The 14,400-nt window shown below is 37.7% G+C and overlaps 2 protein-coding genes across 3 annotated transcripts; both read left to right on the forward strand.

The window, feature by feature from the left end:
• Positions 1–3,929: 3,929 nt before the first annotated feature.
• On the forward strand, positions 3,930–10,531 carry LOC133726907 (DNA (cytosine-5)-methyltransferase CMT3-like). The gene is made up of 21 exons (XM_062154543.1): positions 3,930–4,516; positions 4,614–4,636; positions 4,738–4,828; positions 5,047–5,154; positions 5,255–5,371; positions 5,462–5,561; positions 5,697–5,911; positions 6,229–6,294; positions 7,284–7,544; positions 7,872–7,930; positions 8,028–8,094; positions 8,208–8,537; positions 8,631–8,699; positions 8,811–8,897; positions 8,991–9,078; positions 9,254–9,366; positions 9,464–9,568; positions 9,679–9,722; positions 9,818–9,887; positions 9,964–10,067; positions 10,152–10,531. Exons 1-21 carry the CDS (start codon positions 4,058–4,060, stop codon positions 10,312–10,314), a joined length of 2,739 nt encoding a protein of 912 aa, XP_062010527.1. The 5' UTR covers positions 3,930–4,057; the 3' UTR covers positions 10,315–10,531.
• Positions 10,532–11,141: 610 nt separating this feature from the next.
• LOC133708774 (probable purine permease 5) lies at positions 11,142–14,089 on the forward strand. Of its 2 annotated transcripts, none has more exons than XM_062134298.1 (2): positions 11,142–11,299; positions 12,945–14,089. In XM_062134298.1, exons 1-2 carry the CDS (start codon positions 11,278–11,280, stop codon positions 14,012–14,014), a joined length of 1,092 nt encoding a protein of 363 aa, XP_061990282.1. In that variant the 5' UTR covers positions 11,142–11,277; the 3' UTR covers positions 14,015–14,089. The 2 variants fall into 2 exon arrangements, with proteins under 2 accessions (XP_061990282.1, XP_061990286.1); XM_062134302.1 differs by having other exon boundaries at positions 11,287–11,426.
• The last annotated feature ends 311 nt before the right edge of the window (positions 14,090–14,400 follow it).

Below are 14,400 nucleotides of genomic sequence, written 5' to 3' on the forward strand. Positions count from 1 at the left end.
ATTGCCCCAATAGTCTATTACCCCCTAATAGACGTCTATTGCCCCCCAATAGACCACTATCAGTCATGTATTGCCCGCCAATAGACGACTCTCAGCCATGTATTGCCCCCCAATAGAAGTTTATTGCCCCCCAATAGACCACTATCAGCCATGTATTGCCCCCCAATAGGACTTTCAGTTGCTAGAATGAGAACTAATCTCCCTAAATTTAGACAAATAAAACTTTGATTACAAAAAAAAAAAAAAGGAGATTACATCAATTCAAAACGTCTATTGCTCCCCAATAGCCGTCTATTGCCCTCCAATAGAGGGGTAATAGATGTCTATTGGGGGGTAATAGACAATCAAAACTTTTTTTTCATTTCATGCAATTTCATGTATTAATTGGATACATGCAATTTCCATTTCATGTATTAATTGGATACTAAATGGTAGATGTTCAGTGACTAATTATAAGAATATACGACAGCAGGAGAAGGATTTCTATCCAAAATGACCAATGAAATAAGTGTCAAGTGTTCTCTAACCAATTCACATAATAAACCCGATTAGGCAAAAACACATTATCACCACACACTCACTGCCAAGCTCCTTATTTTATTCTCAGCTGTCCTAAATATCCTTTTGTCTTCAATAAACCAGCTTCTGCAACAACCTCACAGTGGTAAGAATCATCACCAATTGAACCAGATCAATACTAACTCTAATGCAAATATATGATTTCTAATTCAACCCATGGTATCAAATCAAGCCACCTAAATCAAATCAAGTTGAATAATGTAGACAGCCATATACCGATCCAAGCTGAATGCCACATACCGATTCGTTTTCAAGGTCATTGATCTTATAAACGTCCTCCGTCGTTCTGCATCTTTTGCACGACCAGTCGACCACCCAAACCCGGACTTCTATGGCTTTTGGCGACGTGGCGAGCGTGGTGAGAGCGACGGCGAATCTGAACCTGACGGCTGCAGCGGTGAGAGAGAGAGATCGAGGTGAGAATGAGAGGAGGGATGGTTGGCAAGATCGTCTCGGTCAGTCGGCGCCAGAAGATGCCAGCTGTGGTGAACAATTTGGGGGACGAGAGAGAGAGAGAGAGTTTCAGGATTATCGGAGAGGGAGGAGAAAGAGAGAGGAGAGAGAGTGACACAGCAGTGGTTGTAATTCATTAATTAGATTAAGGGTAAAATTGTTATTTCACTTTAAATCGGGTTAGTGGGAATAAAAATCTGTTACTGGGGTAAGTGAGATCATTTTAGTTAATTTTGGTGCTTTGGGTCAAGGACCCTATATTTTAATAACATATGGGCTAAGTTTAAAAATTTGGGATGAGCTACTTTTTAATATTTAATTTTCAAACTAAAATTAAGCTATAATTTTTTTTTTTTAAATGTGGGGTGGGCTATAACCCAACGCAGGCCATGTGTAGCTACGCCTTTGTGAGCATCGCTGCAATTTTATCAGCTAAAAAACCAGCATTGCAACTCCACTATAAAGGATTTCAGTAAATCCGCGAGATGTTTTCGTCGACAAACGAAAAACTCCATATATAGATGATAGGGGATCTCCACTATTTGTCTAAGCCGCGAAGCGATGCCAAGAGAGACGGGTGCCGAAGCCACGTCCGTTGTGCTCGACACCAGGCTTGGTGACGCTGAGAACGCCACAAGTTATCACATACCAGAGCCATTTTAAGACTTCTAATTTCAGAAGAGATTCTTTGTTGATCCTTCTAAATAGTATAACTTTATGGGAAAAATGCACGGACAGGGTCTGAAGACTTTGAGGACTGTCAAAATGATACATGAACTTTCAAACGTATCAATGTGATACCTGGACTCATATTTTCGTATCAACATAGTATCTACGACCAAATTCCGTCACGGCTCCGTTAAATTTTGCACGTGCGACGCACGTGAGGCCGAAAATGAGGGCAAAAGACTGATTTACCCTCAAAAGTTTTTTTCTTTCTTCTTTTTTATTTCTTTCTTTCTTCTTCGGAGTTCTTCCCCAACGGCGCGAGTACGCCTTATTGTTGGACTGGTGTTGTGCTTGGGTTCTATGTGCTAGGTTCAGTGTTCAATTCATGGTGTTGAGGGCTCCAATGGCGGCTTGGAGAGGTTGTTTCGTTGTGGGAGATGAAGGTAAGTGGGTCGAAGGGCTGAGAGGAGTATGGAATCAGATCGGATGGCCATGGCTGCCGGTTCGATCGGGTTTGGAGACGGTAACTCACCGGGGGTGACGTTTGGTGGGGGTGGCTCTAGATTGGGTTTGGTGGGCGTTCGATTACGGCGGCGACGAATTGCAGTGACGGCGATAACATTACCAATGGTTTGGACAGGTTGCTGTTTCGATCTTCCATGGCCGCTGCTGTTGGGTCTGGCTACTGTTTCGATCTGGTATGCGGATTGTTGGAGAGAGACGCTCCAGATCGGGTTCGGTGGGCGGTGTTGGTGGTGGTGCACTGGCGGTGGCGACCTGTGGAGGCGGCAACAACGGTAACAAAGAATGGAGGTGTTGAAGAGGTCATCGATCTTGCGGCGGAAGCTGATAAGGCAGGGGGTCTCCTCCTGGATCCAATGCTTGGCCGCTTCTTCGGGGTGCGGACCTCGTGGTGCTCGCCGCAGCTGCTGGTATTGCCACCAATTGAGGCAGACTGCCACCAATCAAGAACATGAACAATTGAGAATATGAACCATGAAGAAATGTTAGGTTCATACTTATTGGATTGAGATTTTGATCATGAAAAATTTTGCTTTTTTGTTGGGTTTGAGAAGATGAACATGAAAAAATGTAATCATCTTTTATTTTAAATATAATAAATGATTATGTTTTTGTTTTTAATTTTGAATTATTCATTTAGGATTTGGATGGAGTGGAAAAGTCTTTTTTGCCCTCATTTTCGGCCTCACATGCGTCGCACGTGACTCGAACTGACAGAGCCGTGACGAAATTTGGTCGTAGGTACTACGTTGATACGAAAATATGAGTCCAGGTATCGCATTGATACGTTTGAAAGTTCAGGTATCATTTTGACAGTCCTCAGAGTCTTCAGACTATGTCCGTGCATTTTTCCCTAATTTTATTGTTCTTTTGTCACTCACACCTGTACGTCTCACTACGTGACAATGCCACATCCCACAAGATAGTTTGAAATTATATAATGATTAGTCCAACACCCACAAACAAATAAAAGATAAACTAAAACTCGAAGAAGTTGACTCAAAATAATATATACTAGTCACTAATATCTATGATTACAAATTTTTATTCAAAACTTTAAACTTGAATTAGAAAAAAGTTGATGACTAACTACAACAATAAATACATAACTTCCATGAAATAAGGATGATTACTTGCTGAAATAAGTGAATATACGTCACGTCTATACACTCTTTATAAGTATTAGATAAGACATATAATTCCTATACATAACTTTCCTTGTGTATACTAACAGAAAAATGAACCTATATTGATACCCGTTTATGAATTGGACTCTGGATAATACGCCAAATATTATTTTCTTTCTCATACTAATTATTTATCTCTTTAACTAAATTTGTTTTCGATCCACAACTTTTTAAATCTCAAATAAGTGAACGTGTCATAACTATAATTTTAACTTATAAAGTTATAATAAGATATTTGTTCATTTCCCCTAAATCACTGGTTGGTTTTTCACCACACGTTCACTATTTTTGGAAAAAATAAAAAGGAAACAAAATTACCCCAGGAAAAAAAGGAAATAAATTTCGAGATATGAGCCAAAGCAGTGAAACACCCCCAACGTTCGAAAAACAATAAATTCCCAATACCAAAATTCAAATTTCAGTGAAAGTCGTACTTCCCGCCCACTCCTTCCCTCTCTCTCTTGAAGATAAACCCCTAGAAATTCACGGCCCCACCACACTATAAATCCCCCACGCCTTCACGCCTCACCTTCCCCACGCGCAGAACCCTCGAAATCAAATTCGATTCATTTCCCCTCTCTCTCTCTCTCTCTCTCCCCATAAATCCGTACTCCTTCTCCCTCCATCGCTTCGATTCTCATCTCTCAATGGCCACCAAACGCAAGTCGAAGCGATCTCCGGCTTCTTCTTCCGCCGCGAAGAAGCTGAAGCAGGGGGAGAAAGATGTCTTATTGCCGGAGAGTAGTGAAATCAAAACCGAAACCTCAACGGCGACGAAGGCGAAGCCGAAGCGATCTAAGGCTGGATCTTCATCCGCATCTGCGAAGTTGAAGGAGCCGGCGGTGGTGGAGGAAGAGTCGGTACTGGAGAGTACCGAAACGGCCGAGAAGGTTTCGGAGAGTAGCGAAACGGCTACAATGGAGGCGAGTGCGCCGAAGTCGAGGAAGTACAGTAAGAAGGAGAGTAAGGAGAGCGGTGGTTCTGAGGCTAATAATGTGGCTGATGAGGATGTGGTGATGTCTGAGGCTAGGTTTCTCGGTGAGCCGGTTGAACCGGAGGAGGCTCGCCGGAGATGGCCCCACCGATATGCTGCGCCTCCGACTCAGGTTAATTTCTGGATTTGTGAGCTTTGTAACCTTTTTTTTTACAGGTTAATTTTTGGATTATTGAAATATATATTCATATTTTTGTTTCTTATTTCAGAAGAAGGCAAACAACTCCAACGAGTAAGTACAATCGTTCTTTCTGCAATTGGTATTTTCAATTTTAATATCCATTTTCCTTGTTTGGCTTTTGATTGTTTACATTTTGCTATATGGTATTATAGTGATGAAGATTTTCTTGAGGGTCGTCGACACTTCACAAAGGCAGAGGTTGATGGATGTATCTATGATCTTTATGATGATGCACATGTAAAAGTGAGTTTGAAGAATTTTTGTTTGGCTTTCTATGAAATATTTGTGATATCGAGTGCTCGTGTACATGTATTTGTGAGAATGCAATTATGTATGTAAACATGTATAGGAAGAATGAATAGTTTACCAGTCATTATTTCAATGTTTATCAGAAACATTGCGTTCTGTTTTGTTTTTCAAGTCATTATCTGACAAGCTATTGCATTCATTTGTTTGTTTAGGCCGGCAAAGGAGAACAACCTTACATTTGTAAAATTATAGAGATGTTTGAGGCTGTTGATGGGCTACCCTATTTTACTGCTCAGTGGTTCTACAGAGCGAAAGATACTGTAAGAAATACCAATAAAGAAATCTCTTTATGATTCTCCACTTTTTCAATTACCCAGTTGATATTGTTTATGTTGAATTTGTTATACTCTTTTTTTTCAGGTCATAGAAGGTTGCTTCGATATTGATTCAAGGCGTGTATTTTATTCAGATGTTACAAATTACAATGAGTTGGAATGTCTTCTTGGGAAACTGGATATTGCGAGATTCGGTTTAGATGTATGGTTACAGTTTTAACATTCATTCATTTTTCTTTTTACTCATATAAATGCATGTCCAGTAATTTAATTATGTTGTTTTTGTTTGTAGATTGACCCTGATGTAAAGTGCAAACTGATTGAGAGCTGTACCTATTATTGCGACACTAAATATCTGTTGCCTTATTCCACCTTTGTCAACTTCCCACCTGGTAATTTTTTTTTCAATTTTCAAGAAGTGTTTTTTTTTGTTACTTAATTTTGGTAATAATCAATTTCCACCAATATCTGTGTTCACAAGGATACTTATGATGCTCCTTTTTTGTTTTGTGGTTTTGAACTTGCAGAAAATGTGCAGGCTGGAAGTGATAACTCATCAACAATTTCCAGTGAGATTGACATTAGCTGTTCTCGTGCGGTTAACTCGGAACTTGAAAAAACTTCCACAGTTGTGGAGCAAGGCAAACCAGAAGCAACTGTACTTGACTTGTATTCTGGTTGTGGAGGGATGTCTACTGGCCTATGCCTTGGGGCAAACTCGGCAAACCTAAATCTTGTTACGGTAAGGTTTATTTGCTTGATATATGTATTTTCTTTTTCTTCTCTTATTTGGTTGTATATATGTTGAATAAGGCACAAATTACTTGGATGAAAAGAAATGTAGATGGTTAAAGGTTTGTTGCAACAGTGGTTCCTTAATCATTTATGAAGTGATGTCTAATTGTCTTCTTATCTCACTGCCCTTAAGGCCATATGAGTTCCCACAGTGTTCCCCTTTCTTTTATCCTTTTTTGACACTAATTTGTTGTTCAGCAATACGTTTAATATGGTCTTACCCAATTGGTTCTTTTATTATGTTTTCTTGTTTATATCTTATAGAGATGGGCTGTGGATCTGAATGAACATGCTATAAAAAGTCTGAAGATAAACCATGAAGAAACTGAGGTATGTGTTAATAGCTCAGTTATGTTTATATATATATACATATATATATATATATATATATATATATATATATATATATATATATATATATATATATATATATATATACAGTCCGGCTACACTAAGGATGTCCTTAGTTTTTCTTAGGTATGAATTTCCGGTTTTCACCCACTTTCCGATCAAATTTTTACATCTTAACCGTTCAGTTTTTAGGTCCTAATGTATAGATCATCTCTGCAAAATTTCAGCCAAATTGGTGATCATTAAGGCATCCAAAATTGCAAATTACAACAATGTAAACGAACGGATCCGGTTCGACAGATTTGGTTTGTTCGTGGAAATTGCAGTTTTGGATGCCTTAACGATCACCAAATTGGCTGAAATTTTGCAAAGGTGATCCATACATTAGGACTTAAAAACTGAACAGTTAAGATGTGAAAATGTGATCGGAAAGTGGGTGAAAACAGTAAATCCGTTCCATAAGAAAAACTAAGGACATCCTTACCTGAGAAAAATCCTATATATATATAAGATATAATAAAATGTGTGGACCTGCATATATTAAAATGTGTGGATTTCCTTTTCAATTGTATTTCGGCAATTCGACCGTTCAATTTTTAGGTTCTAATGCATAGATTATTTCTGCAAATTTTCAGCCAAATTGATGATCGTTAAGGTATCGAACTAGATTAAATTAATGAACAAACCGAATCTGTCCAACTTGAACTGTTTGTGTTCATAATTGTAAATCCTAGTTTTTAAGGTCTTAATGATTATCAATTTGGCTGAAAATTTGCAGAGATGATCTATTCATATATACCTAAATATTGAACGGTTAAAATGTGATTGAAAGTTGGGTTCATCAAGGAAATTTGCATATTTTAATATATGTGGAGGTCCTTTAGCAGAGAAGGACTATATACACACACACACATCAGTTCCTTTAGTTTTCCATGCTTTCTTGTCTAATTCATCTCATTTCATTTTAGGTTCGGGTAGAATCTGCGGATGATTTTCTCTCATTGCTGAAAAAGTGGAAGGGACTTTGTGTTCATTTTAAAGTGGTTAAACCTGATGGTTCAGAAACACCGTTTAGTGTATTCACAACAAAAGATGCCAAAGAGGAAGAGGAGGATGTGGAGGCAGAGGATGATGATGATGCAGAATCTGAAGTTTATGAAGTTGAAAAAATACTTGGTATACGTTATGGAAAAGCCAAAAATGGAGAAGAGAAGGAATTGTTGTTTAAGGTATCAAAACTGCCAATTTCAAGGCCCCAGCAAAAGTTTTTTGAACTATGTTATGTAGCATGTCTGAGATTTGTTTGTACTAAATTAGAAACTAAAATTGTTAATCTTTATCATAGTTAATGAGGTACTTACTATACAACAATGAAGCTGAAATGTGTTCATTTGTTTGCTAGTGATCTTCTGAAACAGTATAATCATGGTACATTTCAAAAAAAAAAAAAAGGTCAAAGATAGTATTTTTTTTTCTTCCTTCTCAAATCATGATAAATGTCAACATGCACAAGTTATTTGTTACTAATGAAACCAGGTTTTATATTGGTGTTGTAGGTCAAATGGAAAGGATATGGAGCTGAGTATGATACTTGGGAGCCCCTAGATTTACTAACGTATGCTTTTGCACCATGATTGCTTCTTCTCTTTGTTTCTCATTTTTATTTTACTTTATAATTGTGTAGCGTTTTTGCTCATCACTCTATTGACCAGGGGTTGTGAGGAGAGCATACAGGAATTTGTTTCTCATGTATACCAGTCCAAACTGTTGCCATTACCTGTAAGTTTTAATTCTTGTATTCCATCTTCAACTGGTTATAGTTTTCTATCACAAATCATTATGATTTAGCTTGGTGTAATATATTTTCTGAGCATTTTATCCTCGTTATATAGGGTGATGTGGATGTTGTGTGTGGTGGTCCTCCATGCCAAGGAATTAGTGGTTTCAATAGGTTCAGGAACTCTGAAAGTCCATTAGATGACGAGAAGAACAAGCAATTGGCTGTCTTCATGGACATAGTAGATTATCTAAAGCCCAAGTATGTGCTGATGGAAAATGTAGTGGACCTTTTGAAATTTGCTGATGGGTTTTTAGGACGGTATGCTTTGGGGAGGTTAGTTGGAATGAACTACCAAGCAAGGATGGGTATGATGTGCGCAGGTGCATATGGTCTACCTCAATTCCGTATGCGGGTATTTTATTGGGGTGCCCTTCCTACTGAGGTATTTTTACTATTACAAATATAAATATAAATATATATCTTACAATTCTGCTAGTCTAATCTTATGGAATAATTTTCTTTTTGACTCTGGCAGAGGTTGCCTCAATTCCCACTGCCAACCCATGATGTAGTGTTTAGGGGTCAGATTCCTACTAAATGGGAGGTATAAATTTACGTAGTTGTTAAGGTTAAACTTCCAATTGATTTTTTCATACCAAATTTTTATACTAAGTTTGATAATGGTTCTGCCTTTAAATTTTGTGGAACATTGCAGCAAAACTGTGTTGCTTACAATGAAGGCCATGATCATACATTGGGAAGAAAGCTTTTGTTGGAGGATGCACTCTCAGATCTTCCCGAGGTAAACTGTTCTGCTATTTGCCTAGTTTCTGTTTTCTAATAACAGTGAACATTTTTTTGTATTGTTACTTCAACTATTCTGTCATTTATTTAGGTTGGAAACAATGAAAACCGTGACGTAATGCCTTATGGAAAGCAACCTCAGACAGAGTTTCAGAAATTTATTCGGCTTAGCAAAGACGGTAATGATGCATTAGCTTTGACATCACTGATTCTTAGGTCTTTTACTGTTTGCTATAAAATAATCTGGGAGTTTAATTACACTATCTTATTCTAAATTTGGGATAAAAATTCAATTAACTGCTCTCATTAATGTTTTTTTGGACAGAAAATAATAGTATTTGTTTCTTGATGCAGGTTTTCTGGGGACTTCAAAGAAGTTGCACTCAAATGAGATGCTTTATGATCACCGCCCTCTGAAATTGAATGATGATGATCATGAACGTGTTTGTCGTGTCCCTAAGGAAAAGGTTCATTTTTTTTTTCTTTACTAATTGCATGACCACTTCTTTTCTATCATCCCAGGAATTTGATTCTAACTTTTAAAACTAACATTTTTCTGATTAGGGTGCGAACTTTAGGAATCTACCTGGGGTTCTTGTTGGTGCTGATAATAAAGTAATGTGGGATCCAGAAGTAGAGAGGGTTTTATTAAAATCTGGGAAACCTTTGGTAAGCAGAATATATTCGTGTGTGTGTATATATATGCAGTTCTTGAAAACTTTTGATTCTATATTTTGGTTGTGACTTTATTGTTTAAATGGCATGACTTGGAACATTAGGTCCCTGATTATGCAATGTCATTTGTGAAAGGACATTCATCAAAGTAAGCATGATTCTTTTCATTTGTACTTTTTTCTTTTTACTTTTTCCTTTAATAAGTTGGATTGAATGTCCTCTATTCTTTGTCTAATATTGTAGACCTTTTGGACGTTTATGGTGGGATGAGATTGTTTCCACAGTTGTTACCCGGGCGGAGCCACATAATCAGGTACATTTGATTCGTATAAAAAACAAATGAATAAGATACTTGATGTTTGGGGGTTTTAACAGATCTTTATTGGCAGGCAATTTTGCATCCTCAACAAGATCGGGTATTGACAGTTCGTGAAAATGCAAGACTACAAGGATTTCCTGACTACTACCAGCTTTCTGGTCCAATCAAAGAGAGGTATTGCTATTATGGAAGTGTAATCTAGGTCTAGATCAATGGATAAGTGGAGGTTTCTTATGATATCTTTTGAAATTGTTACAGATATATGCAAATTGGAAATGCTGTAGCTGTTCCTGTTTCACGTGCACTGGGTTACACATTAGGTTTGGCATATAAGGGTTCTGCTGGTGAGGATTCTTTGTTTGAGCTGCCCAAAGAAATGCATTTGCCTAACGGATGTTTTGAAGATGGAGATTATGTTTGAGGCTGAACTTTTTTCTTTGGCTATAAAGTTTCAAAGATTCTGTAACTGATTCTTTGTGCATCATCTTCAAATGATGCATATCTTTTGTGACTATGTAATTGAAATTCTATCAGATACAATTTGATTCATGGTTGATTTATTCTATCAACTTCATTTTAACTTAGAACAGCATATCAGAGTTGGTCTCTAATATATGCATCGATTATGGTTCAGACTATTGTGTGGTCTTTTCACTTGGTTCTAGATACCAAATGTTTCTATGGCTATGAGGATTCCACACTGTCCCGTTCACATGGTCACCTACTGACCAAATATCATTTGGTCAGTCACTGTTCGATTGACATCGGACGGTTGACAGCTAAATGATGAAATGACCAAATAATATTTGGTCAGTAGGTGACCAGGTGATCATGACTGGATTCCACAAAGCCAACCTTGGCTGTCTTTTCATTTCTTCTGTTTGTCCGGTTCTTGCTTTTTCTTCTGTTTCTGGGAGTACAGGACAAATATTTCTAAAATCTTAAAAATTATGAGTATATTTTCTTTCTATCATATCTTTTAAGAAACGAGTCTTAACGTTGATGTATTGACAAATCATGATCACTCTTTTTGAGACACTCATATCTGGGAATATGGTCTTCCACTATTTGCTATCTCAGCATTTAACTTTAACTCGTTTGGCAAAGAATGTCTTAAACTTAAAAGATAACGTATCTAGTTTGTTGTAGTAATTTCTTATAATAAAAAAAAAATGAGGAAATTATGGTTACCTCCTAACTCATAGGAGATAAAGCGTAAATTTACCTGCAATCCAACTAAAGACCCAAATTTACCTAGCTCGAAATTCCGGAGTAACGCGTTTTACAAGAGTGGAGCACTAGTGCATGGCCCCAGCTATTTGAATATCTTGGCCACTCTGCTGACCTCAAAATCACCTTCACCAGTTCTGCCTACCTTAATCTAATGCAGCCGCTGCTCGAGTCAGGTTTGTCTTTTGACTCCTGAATCAATTTCAGTTACTATTGATTGGTTTTCTGTTTTTCTGGAATTCTGATCTTCATTGGTCGCCGGAAAATTTATGAAAGCAACTACAGAATTTCATCAAATTTGAGGTACTATGTTGTTTTAAAATCTAGAGAAGCTAATTGGGTACTTGCTCTATGGAAACCACAACCCCTCTATTCTTTCTCTCATGTTCAATGCATTGTTTTTAAAGCTGTGAAGTAGTGAACTACTACCCACTTTACTCTTCATTGTTAAGTTCTTGTTTTGGTTCCTTAAAAGCCCGAATCTTTCAACTCTATGCATATAGCCACAAATATAGAAATTAAGCTTATTTACTGGAGATTTGATTTAGTTCATTTTGAGTTTTGGGATTTCATTTCCTTTGCTTTGTTCCACTGATCTTATTTGGCTTGGTTCCCTTTTGGTTCAACAATGATTCTTCAGCAGTAGATCAGTGAACTACCTACTTTCCGCTCTATATGTCAAGTTCTTGTGTTTGTTCCTTAAAGCCCAAGTCTTTGAACTCTATGCATAGGCATAAGCCTAGAAACTAGTTAAATTGTTGCACAGTTGGTTTAGTTCTTGGAGTTTAGACATTTTTATTTGGTTTGCTGTATTCCACTGATCTTACTGTGGCTGCAGTTTCCTCTTGGTTCTGCTTCTTAGTTCTTCTTGTATGTCGTTTGGCTTCTGTGTTGGGATTCACGCAGCGGATTGGTCAACAAGATACGATATTTCTTTATTATTGAGAATAATGAGAACAAAGTACAACCTGTATGACTCAAATTTATATCCCAAACCCGAAACCTTGAACCCTTCTAGCTCACACTCTTTTCACCGAGTAAAGATAACTCCCTTACAACATGTGAAAAACACTACGAAAAAAAAAGTGAAGTCTTGCTTTTCCTTCTTCTTTCAATGTTTCTACACCTACTTTGTCCATGCCAACATGTGAAAAACATGACAGGAAGCTTACCCGTTCAATGTTTCTACACTTAATAAACACACTATTACCAATATTCAAGCCACGCTGTTGTTATTACTGCATGCATGTTCTTTATTCATTCTCTTATGCACTCAAAGAACAATAGTGCATAACTGTACGCTCGTTGCCTTAGTTTCAACCAAAGGCTCAACCTACCTAGCTATAGCTATATCTAGCTTCATCATACAATAAAAAATTATTACACATGCATTTACCCTGTGGATATTGCAGCTTATTTCTTTCCATTCAATCAATGTGCTTATAGTCATAGTCCTCCATAGCATTAATTTGAGCCATACTCGAACATATAGGTAATGATTTATCCCCCTTGAGCTGACTTTGATACTAAACATTGAAACTGTAACTGTGTTTCCTGACTTCCTCCCTCTTGTTCTCCTTTTCTATATTTGCTCCACCCTAATGTGTTCGATCTTACTGATTTACTGCATATACAATCGCATTATGTATTGTTCCTCTTCACAGAAGAAAGAGAAGTGTATCTTTTCTGAAACCATGATTTTGCATTGTTCAAACTTAAAATCATGAGAGTGTTTGGATTTACTGTTCCCCAAATTGTTAACAATAATTGTATAACCAAGTCTATCGTGGATAATTTCTTACCATTGTTTATTCATATCAGGGGGAAGAATGGAGGATGATTCACCAAATCCTCCCGTTTCATTGCATGCCCGGATTTCTGCCCTTAAGACAATGGCTTGGGAAGAATACAAAAGCAAGCCAATCTCGCATTGGATTCTTCTACTTCTAAGCAGTGCGGCAATGCTTGTAGCGTTTCCTGCATCTAGCCTTCTATCTCGTATCTATTTTGCCAATGGCGGCACTAGCAAGTGGATCATTTCATGGGTGGCTGTTGCAGGGTGGCCTTTGACTGCTTTGATCTTACTGCCTACGTACTTCTTCTGCAAAACCTTTCCCACCCCTCTGAATTTAAAACTTACATTATCTTATGCTTTCCTAGGTTTCCTAAGTGCTGCTGACAATCTTATGTATGCATATGCATATGCATACCTCCCAGCATCTACTGCTTCTCTTCTTGCATCATCATCTCTTGTATTTTCTGCATTGTTTGGATATATACTGGTGAAGAACAAACTCAATGCTTCAATAGTAAATGCTATTGTGATCATTACTGCTGCTATGACCATCATTGCATTGGATTCTGATTCGGACAGATATGACTATGTCACTGAGAAGCAATACATTCTAGGTTTCGTGTGGGATATTTTGGGATCTGCTCTCCATGGGCTCATTTTTGCTCTCTCAGAGCTAGTTTTTGTGAAGCTACTTGGTAGAAGGTCCTTCCATGTTGTGCTGGAGCAACAACTCGGGGTTTCCCTATTTGCGTTTCTGTTTACCACGATCGGGGTCATTTGGAATAAGGATTTTCAGGGAATGGCATCTGAGGCGAGAAGTTTCGAGGGTGGTAAATCTTCTTATTACCTTGTTCTCATTTGGAGTACAATCACTTTCCAGTTGGGGGTGTTAGGAGCTACTGCTGTGCTTTTTCTGTCTTCCACCGTTCTCGCTGGTGTTCTCAATGCAGTAAGGGTACCACTCACAAGCATTGCAGCTGTGATATTGTTAAACGATCCCATGAGCGGCTTAAAGATCCTCTCTTTGATAGTTACATTTTGGGGATTTGGCTGCTACATCTATGGCAGCTCCTCTGGAAGCAGAGATCCTTCATAATAATATTATGTTGCTCATGGTGTTTGTTTGAAAGGGCATAGATTATGCCAGTCTATAATCGTTTTCTACACGAAACCGGTAAAATGTTAGTGTTGTACTACTTTTACGCACGTTTTGAAGATGGTTAAAAACTTGAAATGCTTAAAAGCGTTTTGAAGAATGCCAAATTTTATGTTTTGGTGATATCCTGTCAAAATAAACATGGAAACAAGAGATCACACAGATAGGCAACAGATTTTCAAGCCTTTTGACGGCAATTTTCTGTGCTCTTTTGGATCAGAATGCACAACTAAATCTGTACTGGCAAAATTGTCAATTTGGCATCAAAGAGTGCAGCTAAATCATATGCTAATCAAGAATGCCAGTGTTAAGATTGGCACTTGTAA

This window comes from Rosa rugosa, chromosome 1 (assembly GCF_958449725.1).
Source record: "Rosa rugosa chromosome 1, drRosRugo1.1, whole genome shotgun sequence".
Taxonomy (NCBI): domain Eukaryota; kingdom Viridiplantae; phylum Streptophyta; class Magnoliopsida; order Rosales; family Rosaceae; genus Rosa; species Rosa rugosa.